Source organism: Tupaia chinensis, unplaced genomic scaffold, assembly GCF_000334495.1.
Source record: "Tupaia chinensis unplaced genomic scaffold, TupChi_1.0 Scaffold143886_1, whole genome shotgun sequence".
NCBI lineage: Eukaryota > Metazoa > Chordata > Mammalia > Scandentia > Tupaiidae > Tupaia > Tupaia belangeri.
The window spans coordinates 908,891-921,062 of NW_006203737.1; the positions used below are offsets into that span (position 1 = coordinate 908,891).

The 12,172-nt window shown below is 39.5% G+C and overlaps 1 protein-coding gene and 1 long non-coding RNA gene across 2 annotated transcripts in view; both read left to right on the forward strand.

The window, feature by feature from the left end:
- IL13RA2 (interleukin 13 receptor subunit alpha 2) overlaps nt 1-12,172 on the forward strand; it is a 67,998-nt gene that overhangs the window by 34,158 nt on the left and 21,668 nt on the right. The window contains 1 exon segment of the mRNA XM_027767048.1: nt 11,360-11,486. Coding sequence (XP_027622849.1) covers nt 11,360-11,486 — 127 coding nt within the window.
- On the forward strand, nt 1,140-11,267 carry LOC114005476 (uncharacterized). The gene is made up of 3 exons (XR_003547329.1): nt 1,140-1,363; nt 8,763-8,936; nt 11,240-11,267. It is a non-coding gene; the product is annotated as an uncharacterized LOC114005476 (long non-coding RNA).

Sequence of the window (12,172 nt, forward strand, 5' to 3'; positions counted from 1 at the left end):
AATCATTTTATTGGGACCGGCAGGTGGCGTAGTGGTTAAAGAGCACTGAACTCCCACCTGGCTGACCAAGGTTCAAGTTTTGAACCTGGCAGCTTGCTTTCTCACTCTCCCCACCTGCCCCCCTCTCTGACTCTGTCCCTCTCTGGTCAAAATTTAAAAATAAATAAATAAATATGTAAATAAACTTTATTTATTTTAATTTGACGAGAGAAAGAGAGAGAGAGAGACAGTGAGAAAGCAAGCCTACAGGTCTGGGACTGGCACTGCTGTCGGCCATGTGAGAGTCCAGTGCCCTTAACCACCACACCACCTGCTGGCCCCTGTTACTATTACTTTTAAAATTTAACCAGAGAAAGAGAGGATGAGGGGAGAGGGAACGTGAGAAAGCACTTTGCCACGTCTGGGACTTGAACTGCAGTTAGCTGTGTGGGAGTTCAGCACCTTAATCACCACACCACCTTTTGGCCCCCAACTTAGAACTATCTGATATATTTATTTTCTATTCCCATATCAGAAATGCAGGTAGGTATACTTTATCTTGTTTACTGCTGTATCCCCAGTACCTATTACAGTGCCTGGCATGTAGTAGGCTCCCCCATATAATTGCTGAATAATGAATATATGATATGAATATTTGTCTTGTTAGCATTTTTTCCACAACTGATAGCAGTTTATCGTGTGTATATATGTATGTGTGTGTGTGTGTATGTGTGTGTGTGTGTCTGTGTATAACACCAGGTTTCCATGCATTTACAGTCTATATGTACATTATGGACAAGAAAGTGCACACTCTGGCCAGCAGGTGGAGTAGTGGTTAAGGTGTTGGACTCCTACATGGTCAATCACGGTTCAAGTCTTGCACCTGGAGGTTTGAAAATCATGCTGGGTGTGTGGGAGTGCATGCCAAAATCTTGAGAGGAAAATGGAGAAGGATTGCAGCGTGGCCATCTTCCCCAAGGGTGATTTCTCACTTTCTCTCTCTCCATCTCTCTGTCTCTTTGGCTAGTGCTTGTGCCTTACAGCAAAAATCTCTACAAAAGAAAAAAAAAAGAAATAGAAAAAAAAAAAAGACATACTGGTAGAATAACTTCGAAGGGCTATAAAATCTGCTTTTGTACGTTTTGTATTCTGTTTTCACTGAGGGCTTAGTGGGCGGAGTACACCCTATTACTTACTTTTGAAGTAGTTACATGATGTGAATGTTTTGAGTACACACTGTCTGATTGCAAACAAGTATTTGGGAACATCTGGGAGTGTGGAGAGAAGGGTGCTAAACAAAAAGGATTGTTTTGCTGGTTCCAGAGCAGTGCTGCCTTTCAAGACAGTGCATTGCTCTTCAGCTATGGCTTCATGTGAATGGAAGGTAAGGCATATACTGAATAATATGCAGGGACTTCAAAAGTTCATAGAAAAATGGAATAAGAGCACAAGTTTATTTAGGAGCAATTTTTTTTTAATCGATCCATGCTCAGTTTTTTCATAGTATGCATTTCTCATGAACTTGAAAAACCTTCATATCAATTTGACTTATTTTAGGAAATATTTCCTAACTGATGACTGAAGGGTATTTTTTTCTTAAGGTTGTAAACAAAATTGCTTTAATACGTAATTGTTTAAGGGCCTCTTGGTGGTTTATTGAATGGAATTATAAACTAGTAATGCTTTATTTGATCTGTTCAGATTAGAGAAAAATTCTGAAATGTATAAACTGCTTTATGAATCAATAATATAAATCTAGATGTTGCTACAGTAGGTCAAAAGGAAGTGCTCTAGCTCTGATAGTGCTTCGGGACACTCATCTGGATGAACTCGGGATGCCCTGCAGAAAACCTGCACATTCTGTAGAATAGAATTATTGAATATGATTACTCCTTCAGTTTTTACAAGACTTATGAAACATTTTATAACAGTCAATAATGTTAGTATATAATCTCAGCAGGGGTGCAAATGCAATCAACCATTTCAGCTATCAATGGATGGTAAAAAGATTTGTTAAAAATATCCTACTTGTATTTCATTTGCATGCAGTGATTTTCATTATTCATCATGTGCCTAAATTCCTATGAATTTTTGTAAGAAATGACTTGCATCTCTTTTCTGGTGACGAACATGATGAATCTGTCTGCTTCAAATTCCTTTTGTGCCTGAAAGTACACCAAGTCATCTTTAGCATTTTTCATAAAGCTACTCTCCTGCGGGCACATTATTTACTGGTTATTATCTAAATTAGATTAGGGTTAGGGTTAGGGTTTAGGATTAGGGTTAGGGTTAGGGTTAGGGTAGACTCACCACCAGGTTATACTATTAGTGGGCCATGTATTGATTTCAGCATGTCAGACCTTAAGATCTCCCAGGTTCAGGAGGTTCTGACATAGTGCTGAGTCATGGCCAAACTTCAGAAGCTATGAATAGGCATTTATACATGTTGGATGGTCTCCTTGAAACAAGATTAGTTTTGTAGGAAGCCAGCACTCTTGAGTCACATCCTGGAACCATGGATAGACAGATACACAGCAGATTAACTGATGAAATTGAGAATAAAATGCTAGGGATAAGTGGTATAAGAAGACGCTGAGCTTCACAGAATGAGATTAGTTGAAAACCAGCACTATATGTTCAAAAGAATGCTATCTTTAGCATCAGATAAAGACATTTTTTTTTGCTTAAGTTGTATGATCTTGAGAGATGTACTCAACGTTTCTGAGCCTCACATGTGTCATTTATAATATTGAGATAATAATAGTAGTAGCCATTAACATATCAGACTTAAATGAGCTAATCTACGTCAAGGATCTAGCACACAGTTTGATGTCTGTCTAGTAAGGGCCAAATGAATTGTAGTCCCTATAATTACTACTTTCCAAGGTCGCTTGGCAAAGCTCATGCTATAGGCCAGGTCTAGTCCATGTCTTCTTATGTAAGGACATATCAATTTGGGGACCAGCAAATGGCATAATGGTTATGTCGTTCGACTCCCATATGGCCGACCTCAGTTTGAGTCCTGGATCCGGTGGCTTTAAACTCACACCAGGCATGTGTGCATGCATGCCCAAAATCCTGAGAGAAAAATGGAGAAGGGACTGCAGCATGGCCATCACCCTGGGTGCTGATTGATTCTCACTTTCTGTCTCTCTGGTGAGCGCATGAACCCTATAGTCAAAATCTCTCTTAAAAAAAATAAAAAGAGCATATCAACTTGTCATTTCCCCCATAGTATTTAAATCTGTAATCATACTACTTTTCCAGCTTTTTTTCCTGAAGTTCTATTTCTTCTCTATTTTTCCATTTTCTTTTTTTTTTTTTCCCCAACCCTTATTCTAAACACCTTGGTCACATTTTTTTAAAAGAATTATTTACTTTATTTTATTTATTGTTATTATTTTTTTCATTTCGTGAGAGAGTAAGAAGGAGAACGAGAGAGAAAGTGAGAGAGCAAACTGCCAGGTTCAGACCTTAAACTGTGGTCAGCCATGGGGGGAGTCCAACACCTCAAACTCAATGCCACGTGCTGACTCCTGGTCAGTATTTTCATATAGTTAGCTTAGACAATGTGAGTGGAAAGTATAATAATTCTTTTTTAAAATTTACTATAGGGCACTCTTCCTGGAGAGAAGCAGAGAGGAAGAGAGAGAGGGGGAGAGTAAGAAAGCACTTTCCACCCCCCAACCCCCAGGATGATGACCATGCTGCAATCCCTTTTCCTCCACTCTGCTCTCCGGATTTTGGGCAACCATGCATACTCTCCTGAAGTGTTTTTGTCAAGCTGCTGGGTTAGGGACTCGAACTGTGCTGTCGATCATGTGAGACCCAACCACCTTATCAAATTTTATAACACTGATTTTCTTTTTCTTTTACCCAAAGGCAACACAATGAACTTTCTTTTTTCTTTTTTTTGGGAGAGGTTTTTTTGTTATAGGGCACGTGCACTTGCCAGAAAGACAGAGACAGAGAGACAGAAAGTGAGAAATCCCCCCCCGGGGGGGAGATGACCACTTCGCAATCCCTTCTCCATTCTCCTCTGGGGATCTTGGGCATGTATGCACATGTGCCTGGTGTGAGTTTAAGCCACCAGGTCTGGGACTTGAACAGTGGTCGACTATATGGGAGTCCGGCAACATAGCCATCACACCAACTGCTGGTCCCTGAACATTTTTTTTTTAATGTGGATTTTTTTTTTTAGAAACCACATTAATAATATTGCAAAATTTCATTTATTATTTTTAAATACATAATTATTAGTTTTTGCAACTTGGTCAGTGCCTTTACAATCAAATAAATCCAAAACCTGTGGACATGTCAGATGCTATGGAAAAACCTTTTTATGTTTTTTGTTTTTGTCAACACAGAGAAGCAATGTGTCTAAAAATCATATTTTGCGGTATTAGCTCTACAACATTTCTCTTTCTTCTTTTTCCTTTCCTTTTTGTACAGGTTGTACCAGCTATGTGGGGGGCGGAGGGAGGAAGAGAGAGAGAGAGAGAGAGAGAGAGAGAGAGAGAAAGGACTCCTTCCCAGGGATGATGACCATGCTGTAATACTTTCTCTTCCGAATCACTTCTCTAAGCCCTAGTTTTACCGTTTGTTTTATTGTAAATATACACTACCAACCTTATGCGCATCCAAATTCGGTAAAAAGAATTCAATAAATTCTTTGGAAGTTATAAAATGCTAAATATATGCAAGAAATTATTGTTATGGAGACAAAGATCAGTAAAGGCAGCATCATGGATGAATAAGGTTGGTGCACATTGGAGATAAGTGCTTCCTTATCAGTTCTGGACAAGTCTATATTTACTGACTTAGTAAGGGCAAATGTGTGGGTCGAGGCAAGGTTACTGTCAAATTTTGCTTAGTGGTGAAGTCCTCAGAAACAAATCCCTCTCAACTCTATAAAACAATTTACTCTTCTTTTGACACTTTCATGTACATTATTTCATTAGTCTTCCAGACACTCCCGCCAGGCTTGTATCATTACCTCCATTTCACTGAGGTATCATTTGATGATAAACACAGTGGTTGAGGTGGAAGTGAAACCTGAGTTATACCTATACCACGGTGGCTTTTATTAGAACAAGCTGCTCAGCAATATTCTGTTACTTTACCCTGAAAAGTACTTAGTCCTGTCAACTTTTTTTTTTAAGAATCATTTATTTAATTTTATTAATTATTATTATTTTCAAATTTGGTATAGGTGACATGCTCTCACTAGAGATAGAATGAGAGAGGGAAAGTGAGAGAGTGAGTTACCAGGTCCGGGACTTGAACCGTGTTTAGCTATGTGGGAGACCAGCAGCTCAACTACCATGCTACCTGCTGGTCCCAGTCTTGTCAGCTTTTACAATACCTTGCTGTAATTCTTTGTTTGTTTGTTTGTTTGTTTGTTTGTTTGTTTGAGGTTTTTGTTATAGGGCACATGTGCTCGCCAGAGAGAGACAGAGAGACAGAAAGCGAGAAATCACCCCCCAGGGGGGATGGCCATGCCGCAATCCCTTCTCCTCCATTCTCCTCTCGGGATCTTTGGCACGCACGCACACACACCAGGCGGGAGTTTTAAGTCACCCGGTCCAGGACACAGTGGTCAACTACGTGGTAGTCCAGCGACATAGCCATTACACTAACTGTTGGTCCCACCTTGCTGTAATTCTAAAATTGCTATAGATGCCTTTTAGCCTGACCTGTATCTTCCCCTCTTTGTAACTTGTGAAATCTCTGTCCTGGCCCTTGGCTGTTTCAAGCACCCCATCTACATTTTTTCGGTGTGCTTGACAATCAGGCAGGAAGGAGAGTAGTCGAGATTCTAATGAATGTTTTTAAAATGGAGAGGAGAGGAAGAGAAGGCCTCTGATAACTGCCAGTGATAATGCATTGCTTTTTGTTTGTTTTTGAGAGGTTTTTGCTATAGGATGCGTACGCTCGCCAGACAAACAGAGAGAGACAGAGAGACAGAAAGCGAGAAATCACCCCCCAGAGGGGATGGTCACGTCGCAATCCCTTCTCCTCCATTCTCCTCTCGGGATCTTGGGTACACACGCACACGCGCCCGGTGTGAGTTTTAAGCCACCGGGTCCGGGACGTGAACCGCGGTCAACTATGTGGGAGTCCAGCGACACAGCCATTATGCTAACTGCTGGTTCCTGATAATGCATTTCTTGAGAAACCATGTTATGGTAAGTACCTGGAGTTTCTCCAGAAATAAGGGATTATCCAATCAACTCTTAGAGTGAGGGGAGAGCTGGGGAAGTGAGGCTGCAAAGAAGAAAACAATCGCTTTAGGCTTGCCATTCCAAAGGACATACTCTGTGAAACTGCCTCAGCAGCAGTGTCCTGTGAAGCCAAGTAGGTAGCATAGAAACTGCCCTCCACATCGATCTTAGGTACAGAAAATGTGTACTGTAGTGAATGTCATCAAAGGCTCTGGTACTAGATTAGATTCAAGTCCAAGCTTCACCATTTAAAAAAAACTTATCTTGTACTTATTTATTTTTAGAGAGATGCTTGCTATACAGTGCATGCACTTGGCAGAGAGACAGAAAGCGAGAAATCATGCCCCAGGGGGATGGCCGAACCGCAATTCCTTCTCCTCCATTCTCCTCTTAGGATTTTGGGCACGCACATGTGCATGCCCTGTGTTAAGTTTCAAGCCACTGGATCTAGGACTCGAACTGCGGTCGACTACGTGGGAGTCCAGGAACTTAACCATTATGCTATTTGCTGGTCCCAAGCGTCACCATTTATGATCACTATGATTTGAGGGAAGTCATTTACCTTGTTTATATCTCAGCTTCTAGTCTTTAAAATGGAACTGAAAATAGTGCATAGTCTAAAGATGACAGCAAGGGTTGTGTTGTATGTTAAGTGTTTAGCACTGAGCAATGCTTGGAGTGCTGTGGACGCTGAATAGATAGTAGGAGGTATTACAGATACTAGAACTGTTGCCACTTGCAGCTTATGCAAGATTTAGCTGGAATAGCATCTGACCAGAGGGGAAAAAAAAAGTGGTGCTCAATTAATGTTTACTAAATTATGGCTCTGCCAGAGATGTCATGGTGATCAAACTGTGTGGTTGCGTTGATGATGGTTTGGGTGGTGACAGTAGATTGAGAAAAGTTGGAAAGAGGAGGAGACTTCTGGTAAAATAGAGGCAGGATAGACTCCTTACGAAAATAAAATTTATTTGACACTTAGTAGAAAGAATTCAAGAGACCTGGTTTTTATTCCCAGTTCTGCCACCAATGCGTTGTGTGAGCTTAGACAACGGAACCTTCCTTCCTCTCTGGCTATTTCCTTATTTTAATAAAAATGAGTATTTGAACCCAGATGAATGGTTGTTAATCGTGATCTGGGAGTGTGGAACATATCAGAAACTTTTTTTCAAATCTTGTACGCATGCATTTTCTTTCCTCGTCTTCCCTTTGTCTTCAGATTTTCAACCTCAGGTCTTTTTGGTAACCATATAGTATATAAAACGCTTCGTTGCACTAGTGGCAATCTTATAACACAGAGCCGAGGAAAGTATTACCTTTCTTCTTCATCTGAGTGAGAAAATCTAGGGTGGACCCTAAGTGTAATTTAGGACCTCCTTTTGTGGATCTATTCATAAATGACTCTAAGCCAGTTATTCTATTTCCTACCTTTGCTTAAATGTGTTGGGCAGATCCAGGAAATGCTATTTGATACCCTGAGTCAGATTTCAGCAGCCTATAAATAGAACGAAAGCAAATGTTTCTTAAAAATAATGATTTCGTCCCATTTGTTATTATTATTCTTTTTAAATTTGACCAAAGAGACACACAGAGAGAAAGGGAAAGTGAGAAAGCAAGCCACCAGGTCTGAGACTAGAACTGTGGTCTGCCATGTGGGAGTCCAACGCCTTAACCACCATGCTACCCGTTGGTCCTGAAGCAAGTGATTTTCACTCTTTACTTAGTGTTTATGTTGTACATGACAGAGGGGTATATAATGCTTATTTTTTTGTTTACTGAAGAGATTTTTGCTATAGGGCATGTGAGCTCCCCAGAGAGACAGAAAGTGAGAAATCATCCCTCAGGAGGGATGGCCACACCACGATCCCTTCTCCTCCATTCTCCTCTTGGGATTTTGGGATTTGGGGTATGCATACACACATGCCAGGCATGAATTTTAAGCTGCCGGGTCTGGGACATGAACCATGGTCAACTATGTAGGAGTCCAGCAATGAAACTATTAGGCCATCTGCTAGTCCCCAGGGGTATATAATTTTTAAGGACAAATTGATTGGGTAGAGAACTTCGTTGGGATTTCTTTGAGAGGACTTTAAGGGAAACCTGATTGTCTTTGCTCTTAAAGGTAATGCAGGATTTCTCTGTCAGCCTTTTCACTTTGGGTTCAATACTAACTAGTGTGTGTGTGTTCGTGTTAATCTACAAGAGAAGCTCTGTGAAAAGATCTGTAATGTTCTGGTAGCTACATCTACCTAATACTTACTGATGTCCTAATGGGTAGCTGTGGGCTGGTGAGTGAGGAGGAAGGAATTTAGGGAGAGAGATATTTTTGGACTTTAGGAAGAAAACTGGAATTCTCTTATGATTGTATGAGGCATAGAATTAAAAAACAAAACATAACACATCATGTTGATTCATCATGGTTAGCTAATTGATGGAAGACTTAAATGCTGGGATCTCAGAGGAAAAGCTTTCATAATCCCCAGTCAAGTGTGTGGGACCCAGCACAGTAGGGTAGGAGCACATGGGACAGGAAATCACGAATCTCTGTCCTCTTTCCAGCTCTGTTACTAACTTGCTGTGTAATCCTGGGCCCGTCTGAGTTTTACTTCCCGATAGCAGAGAATTTGACCAACATTGCTTCCAATATACATGCTGGCTCTGACAGTTTGAGCCCAAGATTCTCCTGCAGAATAATTGAAGCTTACCAACATTAGAACATTACAGACGGACCAGGTAGGATGAAGAGGGTGGAGTGGGAAGAGAAAATATGCCCTATTGGATTAATCTATTCAGGAGAAAAGAAAGGTAGTCTCTGAATGCTGGGATAAGTGACTTTTAATTGTTAATATTCTGTGAAATTGTCGGTTCCAGGAATATAGACTCAAAGACAAGTGTATGGAATTGAGAGTAGTATTATTCTTTAAAAGTAGAGCATTTTTGGATTAAGTAGTGAGGTGTAGGCATAAATCCTTTAAATTTAAGATCATAAAGCTATATTCCTCACATATGAAAAGATGATTGAATTGTATTCTATGGCAGTGAAATGCTATTATAGTTTTAAGAGATAATAGATTCAGATTTGCTCTTTAGAAAGGTCATTCTTGCTGTCTGTGGTGTAGAAAATGGATGGGAGGCAGGAGAGACTGGGTTGTTGGTAAGATCCTCTATTAAGGGCTTAGCCTTGGTAACAGTGCACAGGCAGTAGGGACACTGATGTGCATTGCTGGAGGACATGTGGGAAGGTCCCAGGTTTGTAGCACAGGTCTACCTCACCACACTTGGCATGCCCATAATTGTGGTTGGGGCAAGGTTAAGGGGAGGGTGAGAGGCTACCAGGTGGCGTGGCAGTTGGGGTGCTGGACTTCCACCTGGTGCACTGCGGTTCGAGTTCCAGACCTGGTGGTTTGCTTCCTTGCCTTCCCTTTCTCTCTCTCTCTCCTCAATCTGGTCAAATTAAATAATAATAATAACAAATGCAATGAAATAAATAGTTTTTAAAAAGGGGAGGGGAAGTTGATTGTATTTTAAAGACCGTGTTAAGGGTGCCTGTCTCTCTCTCTCAATATCTCTCTCACAAAAGAAACAAATATATAAACTTTTTTTTTTTTAAAGATCTTCAAGTTGTGATAGTGATATTGGAGAGATTTTATGGCAGAGGGAGGAGTTGAGGAAAATGTCCAGGCTTCTAGTTTGGGCATCTGGGGGGGTGATGATATAATTTACTGATAAAGAAAACAATGGCAAAAGAGAGACAAGTATGGGAACAAAAGATGATGATTTAAAATTCTGAACTTGGCTTTAGTGTAGGGTCTCAGGTTTTTTAGTAGTCATTTAACTTTTTAAATATCATTTTTTCTAAGAAAAGAGTATTTATATGTCACTGTGTTTTCTTTGTTGCTATGGGAGAGGATTGCTATGGAGACTAATATGTCATAATTCCCTTTATGCACCAATAAGTACACCTGGGGGAGTCTGAGTGTACAGACTGTGGCCTACCGCAGGTCATTGAATCCTGGTCATAGCATACAGAAACGTGTGTGGGGGTTACAGGTTGGTTTGTTTGTTTAACTTTATTTTTACTTTTATTCATTTTACTTTTATTTTCATTTTTACTCTTATTAAATAAGACCAGAATTGTCCCCTTTTTTTTGAGAGATTTTTGCTATGGGGTGAATGTGTTTGCCAGAGAGACAGAGACAGAAAGCTAGAAATCATCTCCCAGGGGGGATGACCATGCCTCAGTCTCTTCTCCATTCTCCTCTCAGGATTTTGGGCACGCACGCACATGCGCCTCATGTGAGTTTTAAGCCACTGGATCTGGAACTTGAACTGTAGTCAACTATATGGGAATCCAGCAACATAACCATTATGCCATCTGCTGGTCCCAGAATTCTCCTTTTTAATTTTTATTTATTTATTTATTCAAAAGAATTATTTTATCTAGGGCCAGCAGGGGGTGTGGTGGTTAAGGGTGCTGAACTCCCACATGTCTGACTGAGGTTTGAGTCCTGAATCTGACAGCTTGCTTTCTCACTTTCCCTCTCTCTATCTCTCTGATCAAACTGGAAAATAATAACAATAATAATAATAATTAATAAAGTTAAATAAAATAATTCCTTTTAAAAAGTAATTTTAAAAGAATTATGTATTTAATTCCATTTCTTCTTATTATTATTTTTTAATTTGACCAGAGAGAGAGAGAGAGAGGGAAAGGGAGAAAGCAAGCCACCAGGTCCAGGACTTGGACCACCATCAGCCATGCGGGAGTTCAGCACCCTTAATTACCAGGCCACTTGCTGCACCCCGGGAGTCCGGTGCCTTTAACCAACATGCCACCTGCTGGCCCCAGAATTCTCCATTTTTAATTCTATGATTTCAAATTTGATTATTTCCATTTCTGTGGTCCAAGGGAGTACATTTTCCCCAAATTTTGGTAGAAAGCACACAGAAAACTCCTGAAAATATTTTTAATTTTATGGAATCATTTGATTATTTGATGTAAGATAAAGTGAAAATGTTACATTTTTCTTTCTCAGAGAGGAGATTTCAAGGTATTAAGTCTTGACAGAAAACTCCTGAAAATATTTTTAATTTTATGGAATCATTTGATTATTTGATGTAAGATAAAGTGAAAATGTTACATTTTTCTTTCTCAGAGAGGAGATTTCAAGGTATTAAGTCTTGGAGAAATGGCTTTCATGTGTTTGGATATCAGATGCCTATATACCTTCATTATTTGCACAGCATTAGGCTCTACGTTGTCTTCAAATATTGAGATAATAGGTAAACCAACAAATTAAATAAATTTTAATGGAGTAGTTTTCTAATTATGAATGTTAACTGTCTTTTCTAACTGCTTTATGAAAGTGTAACTAGTAGATGGTTTATTATTGGAAATATTTCGGAAGGTCAAGGCACAAAAGGTATGTTCTTACTAGCCTGCCTCATGTATAAGGTAAGTGATGATGATTAACATTTTATGGAATGAAAGCTAAATCAGAAGACTCTTTCTATACCTTTAAAATAGTCCTCTGCGGGGCCAGCAGTTGGCCTGGTGGTTAAGGTGCTGGACTCCCACATGGCTGACTGTAGTTTGAGTCCTGAACCTGGTGACGCCCTTTCTCACTTTTCCTCCCTTTCTCTCTCTGTCTTTCTCTAGTGAGTGCATTGCCCTATGGTAAATTAAAAAATTATAATAATAAGTAAAATTAGATAAATAACTTTTTTTAAAAAAGGAATAATTTTCTGAAAAATAGGTTAGATATCTGAAACCTCATTGCCTGGTACTCATCTAGATGAACTATTTCCTTAATAATTACCGTTAACTTTTACAACAATTAGATAAATAAGGGAAAAAAAAACAGAAATTTTAAGTAAATATTTTAAATAATTATAAAATTATTAAATCATATCAAATGAACTTTTCTTATCAAAGAAGTAATTGGAACAATGCATTTGTCAAATAATTC